The sequence below is a fragment of the Suncus etruscus genome, chromosome 11 (assembly GCF_024139225.1).
Source record: "Suncus etruscus isolate mSunEtr1 chromosome 11, mSunEtr1.pri.cur, whole genome shotgun sequence".
Classification (NCBI taxonomy): Eukaryota; Metazoa; Chordata; class Mammalia; order Eulipotyphla; family Soricidae; genus Suncus; species Suncus etruscus.
Genome location: NC_064858.1, coordinates 71,775,864 through 71,802,739, shown reverse-complemented (window position 1 = coordinate 71,802,739; position 26,876 = coordinate 71,775,864). Strand labels below are relative to the sequence as shown.

General features: G+C 36.6%; 1 protein-coding gene across 1 annotated transcript in view; it reads left to right on the top strand.

Annotated features, from left to right (window-relative positions):
• NAV3 (neuron navigator 3) overlaps window positions 1-26,876 on the top strand; it is a 531,493-nt gene that overhangs the window by 469,476 nt on the left and 35,141 nt on the right. The window contains exons 22-25 of the mRNA XM_049783639.1: window positions 2,045-2,122; window positions 9,692-9,775; window positions 18,158-18,269; window positions 26,227-26,348. Coding sequence (XP_049639596.1) covers window positions 2,045-2,122; window positions 9,692-9,775; window positions 18,158-18,269; window positions 26,227-26,348 — 396 coding nt within the window. The remainder of the gene's footprint in view (window positions 1-2,044; window positions 2,123-9,691; window positions 9,776-18,157; window positions 18,270-26,226; window positions 26,349-26,876) is intronic.

Below are 26,876 nucleotides of genomic sequence, written 5' to 3'. Positions count from 1 at the left end.
AATATTTTATATTTTTATAAAATTTTTATAATTTATTTATAAAATTTTATAATTTTTATAAATATTTTTATAATTTACTTTCAATAATTTTTATTCATAAGGAAAAAGTTTTAGAAGCAAACTTTCCTCTCATTTTCTAGAGTCTTAATTTAACAAGTAGTAAATTTTCCTAATAGTAAGATGAAATTTTGTATTGTTTATTGTTGTTTCTTTCTGCCTCTACTTTTGAGATTAACACAGAGACTAAATATTGAAGATTAGGCAGGAGAATCTGACCATTTTGTGCAGAGCTTTGCTGCTTCTAATCATCAATTTCTGTCTTAAATGGGAAGCTTTCCTAATCTTATCAATTTCATAAATACTCACTTGAATGACATCATGTACAATTTCGATGCCAACCTGGAAAACACAATTTTTTTCTACTTTATAGCAAAGAAAAAAAGCCTCAGTTAGGGCACTTCTTTTAAAAGCTGTGTCAGTGAATATTTGACTCATCTATTCTGGGAATATCAGAGAGCAGAAAATCCATTGCACATAGAAACATTTGCCAAATATCTTTGCCCATTAAAGTCTTATTTTGGCTAAACAGAGCCAGTTGTGACCCAAAAGCTAAACAAAAAAGAACTACACACACACACACAAATTTTTTTTTAAAAATTCAGACTTAGGGGGGGCCGGAGAGATAGCGTAGAGGTAAGGTGTTTGCCTTGCATGCAGAAGGATGGTGGTTCGAATCCTGGCCTCCCATATGGTCCCCCAAGCCTGCCAGGAGCGATTTCTGAGCACAGAGCCAGGAGTAACGCCTGAGCGCTGACGGGTGTGGCTAAAAAATTTAGACTTAAAGCCTTAATTAACCTTTAATTTGAAACTTGGACTGTTCAAAAATATCAAATTGTATTGCTTATAATTGCTAGACCAAAGGGTGAATATGATTTTTAAAAACAAACATTTTTTTAAAATATAAGATCACGATTAAGCTAAAACTGATGGTAGTGGAGCTTCTGAGATTTTGAAATGCTACATCATTAGTAATATCATTATGTCCCCAAAAGTTCTTGCATTGGGAGGGACAGTTTGGTGGTGCTCAGGGCTTACTCTTGGCATTTGGTTAGGGATTATTCCTGGTGGTGCTCAGGTGCCCTATGTGGTTCTGGGGATCCAACTGGGTTAATCACATATAAGCCTAAACACCTGTTCAGTGTCTTTGGGTCCCAGGTCTTACATTTAAAATAATAATTTAAAATTTTAAAGTCTCCTGAATATTACATTTTAAAGGAAATAAGACCATATAGTTGAGAGTATTAACTTGAGAAAGACTGTTCAAACTTTTATGGGGTGGTGTATAGGGGACTCTAAGGTCATGGCTGAGGAAAGGACTGGTGAAAGCTGTGATGTCAGGACTTGGTATGCATTAGCAATTTTGTAAGTCATTGCCATTAGCAATATTGAAGTCATGGTGCTTCATATTAAATAAAATATATTGAGTATTATAACCATTGCCTTAATTAAAATAAAATGAGTAGGGACTAGAGTAATAGTACGGCAGGTAGGGCACGTGTCTTGCACTCATTGAAACCAATTTCATTCTCAGAATCCCATAAGGTCCCCCAAGCACTGCCATAAGCATTTCTTGAATGCAGAGCCAGGAATAACCCCTGAACATTGCCAGGTATAGTCGCCAAAATAAATACATTAAATGAATAAAATTAAATAACCACTTAAAATAACAAAATGAATTTTCATCTCTCTTAAAATGAGTCAGTGGAAAGTGAGCCAACTGTTCAGTGTGGCGAGGGGACAGGTAAGATCCTTTATTCTGAAGATGGGAGTCCCAGCTCTGAACATGGACAATTACCCTTTTTGAAGTGGCATTTCACTGTTGTCATGTAACTTTTGTTTTCATGTCTAATATTTTCAGAAATTGATTCATAGACTGAGGTGGTATAGTGACATCCATGAAGTATTTACTTTCTTGGATTGAATTCTTGGGTTTAAGTGCAAATCTTCTGGACCACTGAATTTATTATTTTTTAATTCCTTTCAGCAAATCCATAAACTGCGGAGAGAGCTGGTTGCTTCTCAAGAAAAAGTGGCTACCCTCACCTCCCAGCTCTCAGCAAACGTATGTCCTTTGGTGCTTTTTTTATATCCAGGCATTTATTTTATAGAGGGCATTGGAGCATTGTTGTGACAGACTTACAATCATTAAGTCCCCAAATATTTAGACTTAAATCACTGAACAGTAGTTTGTATAATTTGTATAAATCTGCCTGAACACTTGGTAATTAAATGTAAGCAAAAATTTACCAAGAATCACAGTTGAAGTAGATATTTCTTTCCCTCGCCTCCTTCTCCCTTTTAAGTTCTTCTTACACTGGTAACAGAGTCAAATTAAAAACAGAGCAAGTTGGGGGCATTGGTGGTGGTAATGCTGCACTGGTAAAAGAGGGTGTTCTTTTTTATAACTAAAACCAACTATAAACATGTTTATAATCATGGTGCTCAAATAAATATTTAATATTTAATAAATATTTTAAATATTTAAAAAATTTTAAAAATAAAATCAGATTGGTAGAAGGAAATTAGTCAACTTTATATAAACGTAGAAAACTGGAGCTATTAATTCTGATAATGATGGGGAAACAGAGGTGTGTATCATGAATTAAGTCAGGAATGGGAGATTATGTTAGGAATGGATTTTCAGAGAGAGAGAAGGGAGCCTGGTGTGCCAGCACAGTATCAATTCTGCGATGGTGAACAGAGATTTTAGGACGTTTGCATGGCTTGTGAGATGATAATTCTGCCAGAAATATAGGTTTCTTTGATAAATAGGGCATGGAAGACCTGAAAATAAGCCTTAGTATGGTCATAAACCCAACTTTAATTTTTTCTTAGTAAATTAGGGGTTTGTTGAAAGTTCCTAATATACCTACAGACAATCTACAGGCCTACAGACAATACCTATAACCAGTTGACCTCAACTAGAAGTAACTCACATTTCAGCATAATGCATGTTAGTAAGGGAGAGTCAGATTTCTTAGAGAGGCTTATCAAATGTGTTCAAATGGATTTTGTCACTGATTACTATAAGGTGAAAAACAATCATAACAACAAAGAATTTGTTTCCTTCCTATTTTTTCCATTTCCTTCCTATTTTTATCATTACTCATATGTAGTATTTGGTGAAAATAGTTGTTAACTGAGTAATATCAACTAAAAAGATTTAAAAATAGTAAGTGCCCTGATCATTCAATACAGTGTATTCATCATTAAATCTATAATGGTGAATAAATTGGCTTAGGTCTAAGGTTTCTAGCTCAGCTATGCCATTAAAGAGAAATAGTTTTCTCATAAAACAATATGGTAATCTTAGAGCAATTCATCTAGCCTAGGATGGCTGAGAAGTGATAATGACCATCAGTTATGTTAAGAATTATTAAATATGTGTGCTAGGGAGTATTCTGATAGATGCAAAAACATTAAAGAGAGTATTTGGTGTTATGGCTCATCTGGAGAAGTGACAGTGTTAGGAGCTATAGGCAGGGAGGATGGAAACTGCCACTATTTTTATATAGTTTTGTATAATATCTTTATTCAAACACCATAATCACAAACATAATTGTAGTTAGGTTTCAGACATAAAAAGAACAAGCCCCTTCACCAGTGCAATGTTCCCACCACCAATGCCCCCATCTCCTCCCTCCCCTAACCCCCACCTGTATTCGAGACAGGCATTCTACATCCCTCACTTAATGACATTGGTATGATAGTTCTCAGAATAGTTATTTCTCTACCTGCACTCACCACTCTTCGTGGTGAGCTTCATATCTATCATAAGCCAGTCCTCCTGGCCCTAATCTCTGGAAATTATATGAATGTCTTTAATTTTTCTTAAAACCCACAGATGAGTGAGACTATTCTGTGTCTATCTTTCTTTCCCTCTGACTTATTTCACTCAGCATAATAGATTCCATATACATCCATGTATAGGAAAATTTCATGACTTCATCTCTCCTAACAGCAGCATAATTATTGTGGATATATATTACAATTTCTTTAGCCGTTCATCTGTTGAAGGGCATCTTGTTTTTTCCAGAGTCTGACTATGGTAACTAGTGCTGCAATGAATATAGGTCTGAGGAAGGGATTTTAGTATTGTGTTTTTGAATCCCTGGGGCATATCCCGAGAAGTGGTTTAGCTGGATCAAATGGGAGCTCAATTTCCAGTTTTTTGAGGAATCTCCATATTGTTTTCCATAAGGGCTGGACTAAATGGCATTCCCACTAGCAGTGAATGGGAAGAATTCCTTTCTCCCCACATTCCCACCAGAACTGATTGTTCATGTTCTTTGTGATGTGTGTAAGTCTCTGTGCTGTGAGATAGTACTTCATTGCTGTTTTGATTTGCATTTTCCTGATGATTGGTGATTTGAACATGTAGATTGGTATGAAATAGCCACCAACCAAGCAAATCTCAGCACACCCCAAGTTAGGACCCACCCATTCTAGCCACCTGGGCTGGCACCCAGGGATGGTCTGGAGGCCGGGGGCAAAAGAGGGGACGGCTGGGGGTCTATCAAGGCTCCCAGCAACCCCAAGCTAGGGAGAAGGCCTTCGAAATGGGGTCTCCCCAAACCCCATGCCGGCTAGAACTAGCCTCCAGATCAAGAAAGGATTTGGTAGAGAACCGGAAGCCAGGATCTGCCCGCCCTCCTCCCTGCGCCCTTCCAAACCTAGTGCTGGGGGAAGGGCGGAGAAAGCTTGGGAGCCCCTCCAGGAGGGACCACCTGACACCTACCTTTTCTGGCCACATGGTTTGGCACCAGGGAAGGCCTGGATCCCAGGGGCAGAAGAGGGGACGGCTGGGGGCCTATCAAGGCTCCCAGCAACCCCAAGCTAGGGAGAAGGCCTTTGACATGGGGTCTCCCCAAACCTCATGCCTGCTAGAGCTAGCCTCCAGATCAAGAAAGGATTCAGTAGAGCTCCACTACAGCTTTTTTAAGAGTGTTGTTTACTTTAGTGATTTTCCTCATGCCTTTAATTTTGAGTCTATTTTTGTTGTGATTATTCAGATGTGTTTCTTGTAGGCAGCAAAACGTTGGTTTCAGCTTTTTGGTCCATTTTGCCACTCTGTATCTGTTAACAGGTGCATTTAGTCAATTGATGTTGAGAGAGATAATTGTCATGGGATGTAGTGTTTTCTTTGTGTAGAAGTTTGGTGTATCTGTTGGTCTTTACTTAAAGTAGGCCTTTCAGATTATCTTTTGGGATAGTTTTGAATCTGTAAAGTTTCTGAGCTGTTGTTTAATGTGTTTAAACATGTTGTGAAGCCATGTATATTTTCTTCAAACCTGAAAGTGAGTCTGGCTGGATGTAATATTCTAGGCGAAGCATTCAATTCATTTTGTCATTATATCCCACCACTGCCTTCTGGCCTTGAGGGTTTCTTGTGTCAGGTCTGCTGTAAATCTTTTAGGGATGCTGCTTTGACTGCAGTTTCCCTTTTTGATCTTGCTGCTTTCAGTATTATCCCTATCTGTGGGATTCATCATTGTCAGTAGGATGTGTCTTGGGGTATTTTTCTTAAGGTCTCTTATAGCTGGTACTTTTCAGGCATGCAGGATTTGGTTGCATGTCTTTAGCTCTGGGAGTTTTTCTGTAATGATGTCCTTGACTATTAATTTTTCCTGGGGGTTTCCTTCCTGGGTTTCTGAGACTCCAATGATTTTTATGTTGTTTATGTTGAACTTATCAACAAATTCTATTTTCATTGTTCACAATATATGAGTAGTTTTTTCATTGTCCGAGCATTTGCTTTAGGGTTCTTTTCCAATCTCTTCTGCTATATGGAGTTGTTCTGCATCTCATCTTCCAGCTCACTAATTCTGTCTTCAGCTGCTGTTACTCTGTTGGAGACGCTTTCCATTGAGTTTTTTTATTTCATCTGCTGAATTTTTCAGTCATGTCATTTCAGTTTAGTTTTCTGATTTCTATCTTCATATTCTTTTCAGCTTAATTTATTCTTTCTTTGTGTTCTATGAGCATCTGCCATATTACTACTTTAAAACTCCTTGTCTGAGAGGGTAATTTTGTGGTTGGTACTTTCTGGGTCATCAGAGCTGCCATCTTCATTCTCTATGCATGCTGTTCTCCTGCGTTTTATCCCATTGCCACACTGGAAGTGTTAACCATACTACATGTTGTAATGGGGATTATGTTCTAGAAGACATGTGAGCTGTGGAGTGAAGCAGAGCAGCCTCCCTCTTTTCTTTGCTGGAGTCTCCTTGGTTGTCACTCACCAGGAATAAGGAAGCAGTCACTGGTGCTCCTTTTTATAGAGTCCCCTTTTGCTCAAACAGTCAGAATTCAGTCCCCATCCTTGTGGGCGAAGACAAACCTACCTGTGCTGAAGCTGCCACTATTTTGCCATATGTCCCCACACCATCATTCAGCATTAATATACTCATTTCCACTGTGAGGCACTGAGTTTGTTCCCTCCCTACTCTCCACTGAAGGTTTCTTCTGTCTCCCAGAAGAAATGTGTCACAACCTAAGATAGGAGGTAGATGCTATGGATCTAGCTTGATAAAGAACCTTTCAATAGCTCAGAAAAATTAAAGTTATGCTGATCAGAGGCTACATGGATTAACAAAATACTTCACTGAATGCTTTTAACATGCCATATGAGAACATTCTGATTCAAATCAGCATGTTTTTGTAACCAGTTATGTTTTATTTTGAATTGATAACAAATGACTTTATAATAATTAAAAATTTACATCTTAATGGGTGATATTATAATTTACTCATAGCTATCAAATGTAAGCAGTATAAACTGGCTAACATATTAATATAGTCATGCTTTTTTTGTCATAGCTGTCAGGAGAGATGAAGTCATGAAATTTTCCTATACATGGATGTACATGGAATTTATTATGCTGAGTGAAATAAGTCAGAGAGAGAGAGAGAGAAATGCAGAATGGTCTCACTCATCTATGGGTTTTAAGAAAAATGAAAGACATTCTTGCAATAATAATTTTTAGACACAAAAGAGAAAAGAGCTGGAAGTTCCAGCTCACCTCAGGAAGCTCACCACAAAGAGTGATGAGTTTAGTTAGAGAAATAACTACATTTTGAACTGCCCTAATAATGAGAATGTATGAGGGCAATGGAAAGCCTGTCTAGAGTACAGGCGGGGGTCGGGTGGGGAGGAGGGAGATTTGGGACATTGGTGATGGGTGGTGTTCTTTACATGACTGAAACCCAAACACAATCATGTATGTAATCAAGGTATTTAAATAAAATATAAAAAAATGAAATTTTTATTTCAAAATGAGAAGAATTGATTACGATGAACAACTAATCTAAAAGTAGACAGAACTAATCTAAAAGTAGGCAGGTATTGAAACCATTTTCTTCACTGTTGTTTAAAAAAAAAGAACAGTATGAAGCTACAAGAAAAGTTGAAAAACTGCAGTTTGCTGTAGCAATGTTAGAACTGGAGAGTAAAGTATTTTTACTTAGTAAAATAAGTCAGAGGAGAAGCACTAATGCTGAGTCATCTATGGTATAGAAAAAAAAACACAAAAGGGACAATTTGGGCAATGACAGCCCCTTGATGCATTTCAAAACTCAGATTACCAAGCAGTGTGATAACTGGGAGGAAATAAAGAGATAGACTAGGAGAAATGTAAGGACAATTATGAAAGGTATTGGATACTTTCACAGCTATGAGGTACAGTTGCTTTGTATATCAGCAGTACAAACATGAACACTATTGTAATCCTGTTACATAAACTATAATGAAATATTTTTAAAACAGAGAAAGTCAGGATACTTTATAGAAAATTGATATAATGGTAAATCTGATAAAAGTATATCTATTGTCATTAAACATATTTTAAACTATAGCATTCTATTTGTTTTGTTTTTGGGGTTTTCTTGGCCTCATACAGCAGTCTCCAGGGCTCACTCCTTCTGGTGGTGCTTGGGCACCATACAGAGTGCCAGAGATTGAACCTGGGTTGACCACATTAATGGAAAGCCCCCCTACCACAGTACTGTTTCCTTAGTCACTCTATTATTCCTTTTGTTTGTTTGGCTTGGGGGGGATTTCTCTTGGAGGGAAAACCCAGCAGTTCTAGTGGTTGCTCCTGGCTCTGTACTCAGAGCAATGCAAGTACTCACCCCCACTACCCTATCTTTCAGACCCCTCTATTTCTTTTTAAGTGTATCATTTATCCAATTAGAGCTGCTAACAAATTGTAGAGTATCTTAGTTCTCAAGTTTGTGTATATGGAAGAGAGGAAGTGAGGCAAGAGAACATAAAAAAATGAGGTATACTGAAGAACTAATTTTCTCTGCTTTCCCCTACATTGCAGTGTCAAAAAAAGAAAGGCAGCACAGGATGAATTTAGAACTAGGAACAAAGGCATCTTTTTTAACATGATGATAATGGAAGGGACTTGTACCTCCTAGCTGTTACCAATAATGGAGTAAACTTGGCTGTTCTAATTCTTTGGATTTCTATGATCCATTTGATAATAGATACCTTGGCCTTTCAGTTCTCCTTGAGTTACAAGCAGATGTATTTTCATTAAATCTTCTCACTCGCCTCACTTTTAAAAATATTCTTGTCTGAGAATATCAATTTTTCTCCCACATGTAGTTTATTATAAATGTATAGTGTGATCTCTCTTTTTTCTGTTGAATAGTAAAATAAAATATCAGTTGGAGATCCTATAGTTGTAGAACAAGCCATGGCCAAGATTGGAATTTTTGCTCATGCTTCAATTCTGGGGCTCAAGCTGTGGAATGGTCTATACTAGGAACTGGCCTATTGTAGATTTTAGGGATATCAAGTTATATGGCAAACAAAGACAAGAAAATCATTACTAGAAGTGCTACCGTAGGGGGAAGAAGACAGACCAATGATGGGTTGGCAAAAATGGTCACATACACCTAATTACAGTAATTATTACATATATAAAATATGTGTAATTCTCTGAGCTTAAAAACATAAAGCCACAAAAAATGTTTAAATTGAATAATATTGACTATAGTTGGCCTACCTGGTTTCCCTTAGTTAACTTCCTGAAGAACTAAAGTAGAAATAGAAGCTTTTTTATTACAGTTTAGAAAAGTCAAGACAATTTTTTTCCATTTAATTCTTTGTAAGTAGAAAAAAGATAAAAGTTAATATTATTGCTGTCAGCAGTCTCCTCACACTTCAAAGAGAGAATCACTACAATAGAGGACCCAGCAGTATCTTCAAAGGTCATCATGTAGGCATAAAAATGAAGAACATTTGTCCCTTGACTATTACTGTAGTCTCCTCTTTTGCTTAAGTCTAAAAACTTGACAATTAAGAACTTTATTCAGTGTTTTTGGGTTTCAAGTGCCCTAAACGTGCCCATCAGAAGATACTATTATTTGCGATCTTTCATAGCCTTTCAGAAGCTCAACTCTCATTAAATGTCAAGAGACTCAAGCCCCAATTTTCTGGAAAAGCCCAGAAGTGATAAAGAAAAGTGGATTAAAGCCGTGTCACCATTAACAACAAACACTTGGGGCCTGGTATTTAAATAGAGTTAGGATACCTGCAATTAAGCACTTTGTAAAATGAATGTTGTTGTTGTTGTTGTTGTTTCCATCTGACATTTAAAATGTGTTTTCTCTGATTCTTCCACAGGCTCATCTGGTTGCAGCTTTTGAAAAGAGCTTAGGGAATATGACAGGCCGGCTGCAGAGCCTCACCATGACTGCAGAACAGAAGGTACAATCCAGACCTGCCCCTGGGACTTGGAATAAGACAGTAGATTGCACCAGGCATTGAAACCATGCCTGAGCTCTGGCTTCTGAGAAAGATTGTGATAAAGGACACTTCATGCTAAGCCACAACACTGAGATCCCATTAGTTCTTTCATCAGTTATTACAGTTATCAGTTATTAGTTATTACAACTGACCTGTTTTGGAAAACACACACATGAACTAAGTTCTTTCTACATTTTATAAGTCTGGTATTTTAAAAACTATTTAAAGAATGCCAAATGTTTGAAAAGAGAAACAGTTGTATAGAAAAGCTAAAATATGCTAGGAACCATTTGTTATATAATGTGCATGAACTACACTGAGAATTTTCCAAAATGTTTGGTATGAGCCATCTATGTATAGACAGTGGCTGAGACAGGATGGGCCTCAGATGGAAGTCAGGGACAGAAGTGAGGAATTCACTGATTCAGGGCTTGGGTCTCCTGTATCTGTGGGTCTAGAGACAACCTCAAGAATTCTCATTCAGATACTTCTTGGCATCCAGGGATACAATTTTTGAAGTAAAATGAATTTTGAGCCAACATTTTAAATGTGAAGGAGTTTATAAAATACAAGAGAGGATAGTAAAATGAAAGTCACCCTGAACCTATTTCATAGAAGCAGATGCCATAAAACTGTCCCTGTTGCTGGCAGAGACACTTTCTTCATGCTGCTCAGCGTATCTATTTCTCATTGGTTTGGGAACCTAACCTGAGTCTTTGGTTGTGCAGAAACCTTGTGAAGACTGACCCTGGCTATAAGTATAAAAGGGACATCTGTGCCTATTCCAAGCAGATGTGCTCTGCTGTCGTCTAGTCCTCACAGACATTCCTAACCTACCAAGTTTGGTCTGTTTTCAAAATAAATTTCCTATCAGATGCATGACTCAGCTTTATCCTTAGTCTATAGAGCACATCATTAGCTTTAGAGAAAAAAAAACAGTTTTTATATTCTCTTTAAGGAGCATTTAGTCCTCAAAAAAAAATGCTTAGGGATTGTTCTTAGTTTGGTGCTTGGGGCTCTTTGTGCTGGTACCCTGGAAGTCAGGAGATCCAGCCCAGGGCCTTTGGACTGCCTCCCTCACGCTATTTCACTATTTGGGATTGGGCGGGTGCACCTCCAATTTTTGGTTCACCAGCTCAGTGGTTCAGTGGGAGGGTCCAAACATGTGAGGCTCCTCAGCCCTGTAGTCCTGGGGATACCTGATGCCCTAGCAGTTGTGGGGTCCTACAGATAGGCACTCAGTGAGGTTCAGGAGAACAGAGGATATCAGGGATTTAACCTGACACAATTTTCTTCCCATGTTTTACTCTATTTATGATAAAAATAAAAACAATGAGCAGCTAAATTAAGCCAAAAGGAGAAAAATCAAATACTTATATAATGTTCTGGGGTAATAGACAAGCTGTATTTTATATGCTTTTATTTTCTTTTCTCCTGTTTCAACCATTTCTTTTGCCTTGGAGAGAATTCTACCTTTCCCTTCCAAGCGGCTTCTGAAAGGAAGAAATACTAACTAATTCCTTTTAGACACATCTATTTCATTTTAATTTTCTGGGCATGTGTAGTTTGCCAGTTTATTATTGAATCTAAGCAGCCAGCTAGTAAGATAACACAGCTCTTTAAGAATACCATAAATGGGGGCCGGAGAGATAGCATGGAGGTAAGGCGTTTACCTTTCATGTAGGAGGTCATCGGTTCGAATCCCGGCATCCCATATGGTCCCCTGTGCCTGCCAGGAGCAATTTCTGAGCCTGGAGCCAGGAATAACCCCTGAGCACTGCCGGGTGTGACCCAAAAACCACAAAAAAAAAAAAAAAAAAAAAGAATACCATAAATGGAAAGAACAGAAACACTGTCACTCTTCAGGCTTGAGAGAAAATCTCACCAATGTCTCTGTAAGAGAACTGGAAAGTTCCATTTTGTAACCTTAAGATTCTAATTTTGTAGGTATGAATTATAGCTGCATATAGAATCCTTTGTTATGGATAGTGAGATGCTATAATAATAAACATATAGTGATTAGTCAATGAATGTCACTATTATGTTTTCTTCTATAGCTCTGTGAAAGAATGTAAGCTAAACCCAATTTATTACCAGCTCTATACCTGACATATTACAGAAAATCATAGTAGAATTTTGTATTTATATGAGCTTTATAATTACAAAATCTAATGAATGGTTTACTCCCTATATGCCATTTAACTCTTTTATTTTCTTATAAAATATAATAGATTTTGTCCATTTATAATATCTATTAAGTCTTAAATATTTAAAATACGTATCTATTTATAAAGAAATTAGGGACTTGTGCCCCCATCAGCCTTACATGGCCATCATGGCAGGCATAACATTTTCTAAGAAAATATCATGATAGGAAAGGAAGAAGTCGAGCTCTCATTGTTTGCAGATGACATGATACTCTACTTAGAAAACCCTAAAGACTCTACCAAAAAGCTCCTAGAAAGAATAGACTCATCCAGAAATCAATGGCCGTTTTATACACCAATAATGATAGGGAAGAGAAAGAAGTCAAAAAGGCAATCCCATTTACATTAGTGCCATACAAACTCAAATACCTTGAAGTCAACTTGACCAAAGACGTGAAGGACCTATACAAAGAAAACTATAAAGCCCTGCTCCAAGAAATAAGAGAGGACACACGGAAATGGAAACACATACCCTGCTCATGGATTGGCAGGATTAACATCATTAAAATGGCAATACTCCCAAAAGCATTATACAGATTTAATGTGATCCCCTTAAAAATACCCATGACATTCTTCAAAGAAGTGGATCAAACACTTATGAAGTTCATCTGGAACAATAAACACCCTCGAATAGCTAAAGCACTCCTAGGGAAAAGGAAAATGGGAGGCATTACTCTCCCCAACTTTAAACTGTACTACAAAGCAATAGTTATCAAAACAGCATGGTATTGGAATAAAGACAGACCCTCAGATCAGTGGAATAGGCTTGAGTTCACAGACAATGTTCCCCAGACATACAATCACCTAATTTTTGACAAAGAAGCAAGAAATCCTAAGTGGAGCAGGAAAAATCTCTTCAACAAGTGGTGCTGGCAAAACTGGTTAGCCACTTGCAAAAAAGCGAACATAGACCCCCCAGTTAATATCATGTACGAAGGTAAAATTCAAATGGATTAAAGACCTTGATATCAGACCTGATACCATAAGGTATATAGAACAACACATAGGTAGAATACTCCATGACATTGAGACTAAAGGCATCTTCAAGGAGGAAACTGCACTTTCCAAACAAGAGGAAGCAGAGATCAACAGATGGGAATACATTAAGCTGAGAAGCTTCTGCACCTCAAAAGAAATAGTGCCCAGGATACAAGAGCCACCCACCGAGTGGGAGAAACTATTTACTCAACACCCATCAGATAAGGAGATAATATCCAAAATATACAGGGCACTGACAGAATTTTACAAGAAAAAAATCTAATCCCATCAAAAAATGGGGAGAAGAAATGAACAGACACTTTGATAAAAAAGAAATACAAATGGCCAAAAGGCACATGAAAAAATGCTCGTCATCACTAATCATCAGGAAGATGCAAATCAAAACAACAATGAGATACCATCTCACACCACAGAGATTGGCATACATCACAAAGAACGAGAACAATCAGTGCTGGTGGGGATGTGGAGAGAAAGGAACTCTTATCCACTGCTGGTGGGAATGCCCTTTAGTCCAACTTCTATGGAAAGCTATATGGAGATTTCTCCAAAATCGGAAAATTGAGCACCCATTTGACCCAGCTATTCCACTCCTAGGGATATACCCTAAGAACACAAGAATACAATACAAAAACCCCTTCCTCACACCTATATTTATTGCAGCACTATTCACAATAGCCAGGCTCTGGAAACAACCAAGATGCCCTTCAACAGACAAATGGCTAAAGAAACTGTGGTACATATACACAATGGAATATTATGCAGCTGTCAGGAGAGATGAAGTCATGAAATTTTCCTATACATGGATGTACTTGGAATCTATCATGCTGAGTGAAATAAGTCAGAGGGAGAGAGAGAGATGCAGAATAGTCTCACTCATCTATTGGTTTTAAGAAAAATAAAAGTCATTTTTGCAACAATCCTCAGAGACAATGAGAGGAGGGCTGGAACTTCCAGCTCACTTCATGAAGCTCACCACAAAGAGTGGTGAGTGCAGCTATAGAAATAACTACACAGTGAACTACCATAATAATGTGAATGAATGAGGGAACTGGAAAGCCTCTCTGGAGTACAGGTAGGGGTGGGGTGGGATGGAGGGAGATTTGGGACATTGGTGGTGGAATGTTGCACTGGTGAAGGAGGTATTCTTTAAATGATTGAAAACTAATCACAATCATATATGTAATCAAGATGTTTAAATAAAGAAAAAAAATATCATGTTGTCTAAAATTATGCTGACAATTTAAAAAAATAAATAAAATGATTCCTTTTCTATTCAACTGGTGTACAAATAGTGCTTGTACAAACTAGCCAGCAGTGTTTATAGCTGGTGTATTTAATTAATATGATATTTATAATTGGTGGATTTCCAAAGTGGTTGGATAAATAAATGTTATCAACTTAATTGCAATATGATACTGCACCATCTAGGGCCAGGATCTTCTGAAAGCCAGGAGAGGCCTGTGCTGGGCAAGGTTCCTGAGCCCTGTAATTACTGCCACTGAGCACTGAAGGGCATTGGAAGCCAGGAGAGCCAGAGCTCTAAGGGAGATTGCTCGGTGTGCTGACTTCTCCATTTCTCATCAACAGAGCATCATTTAGATAGAAGAGACAAACTTTGTTTTGCACTGGATTCAAGGACAATTTTATTGCAAACTTTCTTAAATTGAGGTCACAAAATAACAAGAGACAAAATCGCTGTTCAAATAGACTTTTCTGTACAAGCCGAGGGCACAACATTTAATCATATTTCAGTAAAGGCTTTTCTTTGGGAAGCTGAGATAAAAGGGCATATTGCTTTCAAGTGAACCAACAATCTTGAGAAGTAAAATGCTTAGAGAATATCGAGCAGAGGTTTTTCCATTCTCTTCCTGGAACATCAAGGCTCTTTTGTCCATTTAGTCATTCAGCCAAGGTACATTGAATTTCTAGGGTGTATAAAAGGCTGTTCTAGTTACTGAGAATTTGGCAGTTAATGAAGTAAGGAATATGTTACATATAGATATGGGTGTGTTGTGTAGTAGGTCTCACATAATGTTTAGACTCTAGTGTATAGATAGAAAGGCATAATAAAAAAAATTTGTATTTTAGTGTCCATCTATGATAAAAATAGAATTAAAACAAATAGGGTTTGAAGTGAAAAAAGTAAGGTTGAAAGTGAGGCTGTCTAGAAGCAGGCTGAGTCGCTTAGAGGTGAATGGATATTTATAACAAAGACAAAAGTGACTGATTACTTATTAATGAGTGCAAGAAATATATAAAACTGTGATTCAAATCTGTCTTCTGGCTTTTTCTACTTACAATGTTTTACTTCTTCACATGGCAAATAACATGACAATACATCAACAGTTTAGTTTTTTTTTAGAAACCAAAGTTACCACATTAAGTAGTGTTCGAAAAGCTTTCCCTGTCTCCATTGCCAAATCTTACTGATGCTCTTGCAACACTTTCATGCCAGGAACTCTGACTTTATAGCCAGGTGAGACAAGAGGTGTGAAGCCCCTGGGGAGAAGGGAGTGAGTAATATGTTTGCAAGCATGAATAGAAAGTGCACCGCTCATTGTTGTAGAGGATGTTGCATCTTCACACTGGTTTTGGAGTGAAGGTGGCACCAGGGAGCTTTATAAAGGTCTGGAAGGGGAAAGAGAAATGCAGGAAACTCTTTCATAGAGGAGTACCATGACCTTGAGGAGCAGAGGAGAAACTTCGGTTGATGTCAAGGGAGGAAAGTGGGAATTCGCAGTTAGTGGAACTCGAGTGAACCAACAGTCTTGAGGTGTCTTGAGGAGAACTAAGGCTGGAGTGAGTCAAAGAATCTGGACATTGAAAACAAAGTCTAAATTAAAAATGAAAGATAATATTTAAATATATTTAATTAAAACTTAACATATCGGGGCTGGAAAAATAGCATGGAGGTAAAGCATTTGCCTTACATGCAAAAGGTGAGTGGTTCGAATCTTGGCATCCCATATGGTCCCCCGAGCCTGCCAGGAGTGATTTCTGAGTGTAGAACCAGGAATAACTCCTGAGCACTGCCAGGTGTGACCCCAAAACAACCAACAACAACAACAAAAAACTTAACATATCTATTGGTTGCTATGATATTGAATTACTTATTTGCATTTTATTACAAGTATGCACAATAGTCATTATTTTGAGACTGCATTTTTAGTAAAAGCAGAATAATTACTAGTAACCATTTTACCTCTAGGGAAGGTCATGTGTGTGTGTATGTGTGTGTATTGCCAGAATCAAATCCAGGAGCTCACACTTGCAAGTTGTGCATTCTGTAGCTAAGCTCATTCCATGCACCAAGATTTTTTTCTCAATAGAAAGTATATTTAATTTTGGTCAACTTTATCTGTTTGGGCTAGAGACAGAATATACGTAGAACTTAAACTGGGAAATTATAACAAATTGTATCACCAATTTTTGTCATGACACTGAAAACTTTTCTCAAATACAATATTTTCCTTTATGGTAACAATTCAAATAAAATTAAGTCAGTAGTTTGAAGGTCATCTATGAGTTCAGGAAATATTGATTTTTTAAAATATTGATTTTTTAATGATAAGATTCTTTGATATTTTTTCACTAGCTCTTAAAGTCTAGAACATTTTTTAATTCCATTTATCAGTAATGTCAGGTGTCTGATGAGAGTAGATCTATGGGGTACCAGGTATTATTCGAGCCTTGGGTATGATTTCAGTTAGCATCACTGTTATTACTTTGAAGAGTCTGAGGTTGGCATAGTCACTAGACATTTCCATGTATGGTATTGTTTCTACAATGGCAGTTTTCGGTACACTCATCATTTTCTGTAAATTCAAAGAGGGATTGCTAAACTCTCTAATAGTATGAAACTAGTTCCTTGGAATGGAGAACTTATATCTAATTCTATGGTTTCTGCCCCAAATGCAAGAGACAGTGAGGAAAGCCAGCTACATTACTGATGAATTCTTTATAAAAAGGCTAACAAGGTCTCAAATTCTTATTTGCCTAACTGCAAAACAGTACATGCTTCAATTGTAAGTCCCTAATAGAAATATTGTCTTTACAAGTTATAAATTTCTTTTTTTTTCTATTTTGGTTTTGTCTTTTTCACACTCATAATTTTAGGTTATATAATTCATTCAGGGGCCAGAGAGATAGCACAATGGAAGGCATTTGCCTTGCATGCAGCTGATCTAAGACAGACAGTGGTTTGAATCCTGGCATTCTACATAGTCCTCCCATATAGAAATTGCCAGGAGCAATTTCTGATCACAAAGCCAGGAGTAACTCGAATGCCACCCAGTGTGATTCAAATACCAAAAAAAAAAAAAATAAAAAAATAAAAAAATTCCATTTAGCTGTGAATAATAAACTTATACAATTATTATAATGAAGATATATCTTAAAATCACCCTAAATTCAATAGATGTTCTTTTCAAAATAGATTTGTTAGTTATCTCTTTTATGTACATTAGATATTATTTAAGAATTGTTTATGGGGGGGCAAAAAAGAAATTGTTTATACATATTTATATTTACCTTTTAAAATGTCTGTACTGATTTGACTTTGTGAAATTAGGTTTTCATACTAGAAACTTAAAAAATGAAACATTTAAAATCAATGATGAACTTGCTGTGCCACCAGGTTTTAATATAATAATACTTATGGACTTGTGGGATGCATGGTTTCATGTTGAAAAATAAAGAATTAGCTCCTCAAGAAAAATAACATTCATTCCTAATTTGACAGATCAAAATTTCTAGTAAAATTGATTTACCCATGCTCTTTATTCATCAATTTGTATTCATATACTTATCTATACAATATCATTGTATCTGAATAAATTAGTGTTGCAATATATTGTATAACTTTGTACCAATCAGCTCTGGGTGCTGAGATGAATGAGCTGGTCATATTATGCATAATGGGAAACAAGTAAGAAAATTTATGTGCAAAGAACTTTTCCACTTAGCTAAGCAAGGAGTTGTTTGGTCCAGCTTGGCAAGGCCCACTACCCAGGCTGGTCATCTATAGATGAGTCCCAGGGCAGGCAGGGTGCTCGAATGAACATGAATCATGAACAAGGACATTTTCTTTTTCTCTGTAGATATTAAAACTGCCAAATTATGCCTTCTTTTTCCACAGGAGTCTGAACTTATCGAACTAAGAGAAACCATTGAGATGCTGAAGGCTCAGAACTCGGCTGCACAGGCCGCCATTCAGGGGGCGCTCAATGGCCCCGACCACCCTCCCAAAGGTTAGTATTATACCTGTTTCCTTCCTGTTCATTTCTTGCTCTCTTCTAGCTCTCTTCCTACTCTTTTCCTGCTCACTTCTTACTTGATTTCTGCTCGCTCCCAGCACTTTGCCTGCTCACTTCCTGCTCTTCCTACTTTTTTTTTTTTTTTTTGCTCTCTTTCAGCTTTCTTTCTGCTTTCTTCCTACTTTGTCCCTGAGTTAGTGTCATTACCTTCTTTAATAATTACTAAGTGGAGACAAATGCAGTCAGAATATCAGAGTTTAAGGATTGTATCTTTCATTGTCAGATTCTTTTAAACTGTCTATAAGAAAAATATTTCTTTAATTGTACACACAGTACATGTGTTTTTTGTTTTTGTTTTTGTTTATTTTGTGTTTTTGTTTATTTGTGGGGGTTTTTTTTGTTGTTTTTGTTTTTTGGTTTTTGGGCCATATCCGGTGACGCTCAGGGGCTACTCCTGGCTATGCGCTCAGAAGTCGCTCCTGGCTTGGGGAACCATATGGGACGCAGAGGGATCGAACCACGGTTCGTCCTAGGCTAGTGCTGGCAAGGCAGGCACCTTACCTCTAGCATCACTGTGCCGGCCCCACACTACATGTTTTATTGTAGTCTAAACAACGTAGTTACAACTGTGTTAATGTTCATGGTTTTGAGGTAAAGAGATTGCACCACACCACCAAAATGCCAGATTCTCCGCTACTGTCCTGATGCCACATCTAATCTCTCCTCCTCAGCCTTTTTCCACTTAGTTGGCCATTTCAGTTTCATGACCAAAGATGAAGCATTTGTCACTACTTGATATTATTTTTTTCTTTGTTTTGCTTCTCTGCAAACTACAAATGGTTGAGATGATTCAGTGTTTGTCTTTCTCCCTCAAACAATCAGTTTAACAGGATGTCCTCCCCTTCAAATCAAGAAAACTTAAGATTTCATCTCCCATACACATGTTGCTCCATTTGATATGACTCAGGTGAAGATGAAGAGATTAGTCAATGTAGGCATGTTTGATTTCATCCTATACAACTTGAGTTCGAATAATCAAAGTCGAAGTCTCTATATAAAATAAAATAATCAATATGGTAAAAAAAAAACAAGAAATAGATATGAAAAATAGCTATTATTGAGTGGACATAATAAAAATGTTCTAAATTTTAATGTACTTTTGGTAGAATACTTTAAGAACTGACAAAGTGGACTCATAGTTTATCCTTTAATTAAGTTGCACTTTAATATGACCATGCTTTGCTGTTTTATTGATTTTTTTTTAGTTTTATTTTTGGCAACACCCAGGTCAGCCACATGCAAGGCAAATGCCCTACCTGCTGTGCTATCACTCAGGTCCCTTTGCTGATTCGTAATCATGATAAAATAGCCTTTATTGAGGCTAGAACACCAACCTAGGTTGGATTCCAGCATTCCATATGATCTCCTAAGCCTACCAGGAGAGATTTCAGAGCACACCCACTAGTGTGGCCCAAAATCTAACTAATCTTTGTTGACATCACTTTATTGACCACTCCAAAAGTGCTCTGTATTAAAAGAGTATTGTTTGTTTGTTGGATTTTTTTAAGTTTATACTCTTTTCAGTAAAAGTGTACATAATCCTTTCCTAGATCTTCTTGCCCTATCATCTCTTTTCCCATTTCCAGAGAATGCTGAGCAAATATAATTTGTCGCTCAGTGTCTATAGCATCCAATCACACTGACAGCCCACTGGGATGTGGCTTCTTTTTCTACACCTCATCAAAATTATTCTTTCTAGGATAGATAATCACCATTAGGGCACTAGGTTCACTACAATATTTTGAATTGTTGTGTTTGACATGGAAACGGCATTTAGTACAGAATTCTATTTTGTTCTACTCATCCAATGTTCATGATATTATTCCAAATCTTGAGTTTTTCTTCTACTCCTTTCACATTTCTTTAATTCTTATTATTTAAAGTTCTCCTGTTTGTATTAATTTGTTTAATGTTGAAGTTTCTTAGGATCCAGTCCTAAACTTCCTTTTATTATGATTATATTTTTATGGTATACTATGTTCTATCTAAAATGCTGTACCACCTCACCTGAGACTATAGCAAGTGGTGATCACATATATATGTATATACATATATATACACATATGTGTATATATACATATTATATATGTTGTAGCTGTCAAATCTATCACAATTTATTTTCTCAGATTACTGTTTTGATAAATTTTCTTTGTATATACTTGGATACTGTAAGCTTGTCCTCTTAAACTCCAATTTACAAATTTAACATAGTCATCTGAGACTAGATTTGTTCTTCAGCTTTTCTTGCCTCCAGTAAATGATACCAACATCACCCCTAAATAAGCAGAGGTCAGAGTCACCTACAACTTCTCTCCTCATTCAATAGAACATCAATTGATTCTATTGATTCTACTGGCAAAGCATCTCCTTTACCCTACATGTCTCCCTTGAACCTTATCCACAAATTCCCATTTAGCTCCTTCCTATCCTCTTTATTTTTTAAGCAAAAGAGATGTCTTCCAGCAGTTATGTATAAACGTCACATCTGCCTTCAAATCTAAATTCTTTAATATGACAGGATGGTTCCTTTCCCAGATTCTTTCTCTGAAAAAGACTTTATGGATTATCTTTCCATGGCAGGCACTGTTTTCAATGTTTCCCCTTTTATTACATCTATGTTTTGGCTTCCCTGCACTACACCTATGGCTTAAATATTCTTTATATATTATTTGTGTTCTACTGAAAACCCTTTATTTGTTCAGCATAAAGCCTTTTATAGAGCTTTCAAACGTTAACCCAAATATATCTACTTGACCCTTCAACTAGATGATGTCCTGTTGTGATACAGTTCTGGGAATAATTTTACTTCTCTAGCAAAATCTGCATTAACTTTAATACCTTGATTTCTTTTGTGTTTTTCTTGGTTTTATTTTTTTGTTAAATTTTAGTGTCCATGACTATTAATTATGAATAAAAATAAAGAACATAGATTTTATAGATAAGAATAACATTTTATCAAACACTTAAAATTAGAAGAAAATTACATAAAGTGATATCTGCCTGAAATGAAGAACAAAATATTTCTCTTGGAATTGCTTCTGTTAAAACTTTAGCAACTTTCCAAGAGGAGGAGTTGATTTATATGCTGCATGGAAAATTACTGCATATTTAAAGCTTATCTTAGAGCTATAATAAAGCAGCTTATGTTCTAAATCTTCATGTTGTAAACAGATCCAGAAGGGATTTTAAAGTTCTTCATTCTTCTTTAGCACAGTATGTAACTGAAGTAAAACTTTCTGGAAACGGTTTCTTTTATCTTAGGCAACAAGCAGCTTAATCTATCTAATTATTTTACAAATTAGGAATTCCTTTGCTCAGAAATGTTGTGGAAGTGCCTAATAAACAAAATGAAAGCAGTTAATTTCAAATAGGCCAATAACTTTAAAATTATTACAGGATGAAAAATTAGTCAAACAAAATTTATAAGAATGTAGGGTATTTAGACCATGATTATGATATTAAAATTCAAAATTATATTAAATAAACTCAAGTTAATCTTTTTATTGTTTTTTGAGTAGATGGGGAGAAAATACTTGAATTAATTATCTTTCCACCTTTGTATTCAAGGGTTCATAAGATCTCAAGTTCACTGAAATTAAAAGCTATTTATTATTTACATATGTATGAATGCATATATGTTTAACTATTATAGTTATTTATTACATTATTGAAAGGTAAAGGTAATATAATTTTTTGTTTTATTTTAAAAATATGCTGTTATTTTTTCATAACTTCTGTACATAAGTATGGTGAAGGTTTTTCCTTTATATCTTACCAAACACAACGATATAATCATGGATGCAATTGCTATCAGTAATAAATGTTAATAGGAATATTAAACAACATATTTGTGTTTGATTAGTATATAAGGATAAATTTATTAATCAAATATGTATCAATCAGTATTATACTGTACAAAGTCCCAGAGTATATAGTGCACGTAGTCTTTATCTTCAAATATCTCATCCAGTGGGAGACTTTGGAAAGGAAATAATTGTTGTGCTAATTTTTGTAGCCAAATATACCTAGAAAAGTAGTTTTTCTTTCTAAAATACACAATAATAGCTGCTGTCGAGAGTAGAGAAACTAGATAACACAGTAAAGATGGCAAAGCTCAAAAATTCTTTTTCTTTTTTATTAAAATAATATCTTTATTTAAGCACCATGATTACAAACAAGATTGTAGTTGGTTTCAGTCATAAAAAGACTTCACCAGTTCAACATTCCCACTACCAAAGCCCCCTATCTTCCTCCTCCCCAACCCCTGTATTCAAGACAGACATTCTACTTCTCTCACTCATTAATGGCACCATGTAAGGGGTCCAAGAAAAAATTACCACATTATGTTGTAAATACTCGGTGAACATGTCTAGAAAGGGCTTGAGAGAGGAAATGTATTATAACCTCTGTTGAACTAATAAAATGAAAATAATGAGCTAACAAAAATTAAGTAAAATGTAATTAGAGGGCAAAAAGCACTGACAAGATTTTCTGAGAGATTTTCTACCTTATTTTAAGAGTTTAAATTTAAGGGATTATTTTTTTCTACTTTTAAAATAAAAATGTAGTGAAATGTATTAGTAGAAAAGTGAAATGGATCTCTCACTTGTTTGCTTGCTTGCTTTATTTCTTTCTTCCTTTTTTCTCTCCCTCCCTTTCCTCTCCCTTTTTCACTCCCTCTTTCCTTCTTTCTTTGCCTTGCCTTGCCTGCCTTCCCTCCCTCCATCACTCACTCTCTCCTTCCTCCATCCCTCTCTCCCTTCTTCCCTCCCTCTCTCCTTTCTTTCCTCCCTCCCTCCTTCCCTCCCTCCCTTCTTTTCTCCTTCCCACCTTCCCTTCCGTCCTCCCTTTTCCTCCCTCCCTTCTTTTCTTCCCCCTCCCTCTCTCACTTTTTCCTCCCTTCTTTCCTCCCCTCTCCCTCCTTTCCTGCCTTCCTTTCTTCATTATTCCCTCCCTCCCTACTTTCTCCCTCCCACTCTCCCTCCCTTCCTTCCTTCTTTCCTTCCTTGCCCCCTTTTTTCCTTCCTCTCTTTTTTCCTTTTTTTCCTTCTTTCCATACTTCCTTCAACCCTCCCTTCCTTTCTTTTCCCTTCTTCCCTCCCTACTCTCTCCCTCCCACTCTCCCTCCCTTCCTCCCTTCCTTCCTTCCTTCCTTCCTTCCTTCCTTCCTTCCTTCCTTCCTTCCTTCCTTCCTTCCTTCCTTCCTTCCTTCCTTCCTTCCTTCCTTCCTCCCTTCCTCCCTCCCTCCCTCCCTTCCTTCCTCCCTCCCTCCCTTCCTTCCTCCCTCCCTCCCTTTCTTCCCTCCCTCTCTCCTATTTTCTCCCTCCCACTCTCTCTCCCTCCCTTCCTCTCTCCCTTCTTCCTTCCATCCTGATGGAGTTCAGGGACTACTCCTGACTTGGTGCTCAAGTCTGGCCTTTCAACTCTTCCTATGTCACTGTAGATTTTAAAATGTATAACTGAAACACATATTTTAAAATTTAGCCTCTCCATTCATTTATATTGCTAACATGCATGTGCCGGTATTTACTGAACACTTTGGTTTCCCTTGTACCAAATCAAATACTTATAGCTACTAGAAAGAAATTGTGCATTTCATCCAGAGTCATAGCACTTAAATGAAGCCTCAATAACTTTTATTAGTAAATAAAATCTTAATTGATGGAAATTAATGCCTCCAAATGGCTCCTTTTGATTGATGATTATAAGGACTTAACTCTCTTCTTGAAATTTATGTGCAAGTCAATATAACATTAAATTTGGATATAATGAAAACTTTCAAAAATTGACACTTAAACTGCTACTAAATTTATTAAAGCAAACTATTAGGGAGGGGATTAAATAGTATATTACCTCAGGGAGCATATAATCATTGAGTGTTCACAACACAAATGGCCCAAGAGATAGTAGCAGGAATGAAAGTCTATGCCATGTCGACTCCTACTTTAGTCCTTAGTGCCACATGGTCACCAAGCCCAACTGGGTGCATCTGAAGTGCCCTTCACATCCTCAGATGTGGACCTAGAGATACTCCAACTATTGCCAAGCTCACTTGCAACAAGTTTAGCACCTAAGGGTCAGAGCAGTGCCCCATTTTTAGGCAGTCACCTTGAATCACTAATTTAATTGGCTGTTTGGGGAGACTCTTTGACAAGAACTACTTGGAACCCACAGATGAAATTTTTCTTATATAGTTTACACATTATATATATCTATTTTAGTTGATTCAATGATTATTGGGCTCCTTTATTGCTAAATCAAGGTATACAGATTAACACTGTGGTACAGCCTACAAAGTTGTACTCATCACTATAAAAGTTCTATGGATGAAAGTTTTGGCTTTGGCAACAGTTTTAAGATGCCAAACAGTAAATATTCTCAAAATGAATACAAAAATTGCAAAGACCTGACTAAGGATTGTGAACAGTAGTTCTAATTTTACAGCTATAAAGTATTTCAGTATTGCTTTTATTAAAGAAATTAAGGCATTTAATGCTGTACATGTATCAAGATGAAGATGTGTGCATATATTATATACCTATAAACATATTTATCTTTTTGAGCTTGTTTTGAATGTAACCAGCTATAGTCTTATTGATATGGATTGTTTTAATACTAAATAATTTAGTCAACTAGAAGACTTTGATTTTATACTATTATTTCGATGGATACTTTTTCAAAGCTCCATATAGCAATTTCTGGCTTAAGTTTTACTGAGCATTTTTACATGACTAAGTTGAATTGATTCCAGTTAAATATAGCAATAAAAGTGACCTAAAAGTAGACCATGACCTTTAAAATAATTTTATTGATTTTTAATGACTTTACTACTATTATCAGAATACTCTAAATAGAAAATTTTAGTTTAGTTTAGTAAGTAAATAAGTCAGTTTTAAAGGCCTAACAAATATCTTGAAAAATTGATTAAATATCAAATTGTTTCACCTTCAGCATATTTTATGGAATTCAAGAAGCACAGCATGCTTTTTAGAAGGACAGAAAGTCCATATTTGTTAGCAATAGGCAATAAACTCACTGAATATTTCAAATGAACTCCATCAGCACTGTGATTGGTCAACTTTCACTTAGCAACTAAACTAATTTCAGTGTCTTATTTCAACTCTAGAATTAGATACACTTAGCATGAAGTAAGTAGACTGTAAAAGCTAGCTTATATTACCTACTTTTATTTTTGTTACTATTCCTTTTATTCCAAGCCATAGACAGGGCAAAAGTGCTATGGAAGAATAGTGTTATTTTAGAGATGTTCTCAGCTTAATCCACAAGGTGCCCAGATTCCTTGAGGCATTTCCCGCCATGCCTGTTTGACCATGGCCACTTTCCTAATGTCAGCATTTCCCCATGTGTGAGATGAAGTACTTAAATGCTTAGATGGCTGCCAAGGTTCATTTAGGCTCCAACAGTCTCTGACTCTTGGAAATAGAAAATTAATATGTTTGGTTTCAGCAATTTTATTTCAATTACAAATATTCCAAAAACACAATTAATTCTCATGCTATTCTGATTTTCCATTTACTTCATGGAAGTAGTCATTTGAAATAAATCATTTTGGAAGCCCTGTTTCATCAAGGTATTCAGGAGAAATCATTTAGCCTAACATTGTATTTTTGGACAGTTCTCAATTCATGAAGCCACCTCTGTTAAACTGATAAAAAAAAAAAACTATTTTAATCCTACTGCAGATAACTCAGTTAATTAAAGCAAATCTGATGGGACTTGATTGAGCTTATAAAGCTGAGGCTGCCTGAAAGCAATTTGCATAAAACTGAGTTGACTTCTCTCAGATCATTTTCTGGGAGAAAGGCTGAAGTTTTGGTTTGTGCAGAGCCTGTATCTCTAAGTGAAGGTGACAGTACCTCTCTGTTGCCAGATCTCCGGATCCGAAGACAGCACTCTTCGGAAAGCGTGTCAAGTATCAACAGTGCCACCAGCCATTCCAGCATTGGCAGTGGCAATGATGCTGACTCTAAGAAAAAGAAGAAGAAAAACTGGGTAAGCACTGTACTACAGAAGTTTCTATCTCCACAATGAGTAACTGTTTTTCCTCTGCAGCTTTCGTGATCTATGGTGGTTTACAGTCATATTTAAGTGACCAGCATCCTGAATGCCACTCTCACTGCCAAGATTTGGGGTGACATGGTGCTGAAGTGAGTCTATTCTGCACATGGACACACACTAGCATTTGAATGGGAGCTCTAGATTTCGCACAAATTATTTTATCTTTCAGGAGACCTGACTGTGCTCACCTGTGAATAATGAATGCTGACTTTATGAAGTTAATTTAATGAAAGATAAAACACATCCATAAATGAGTAGCTTAAACCATGGGTTTATTGAGAAAATGAAGAAGGAATAAAATTGATAATGGCGGTGGTGGTAATAGAGGAAAATAAGTAGAATTTGAGTTGGTAAAGAGAAGGTAGAAACCTTGAAATTTCCCTCAATTCTCACACCAGCAGAGTTTTGAGGGGTCGGGGAAATAGTACAAGGTTTAGAGTTCTGGAGCCCATGTGTGCCCAG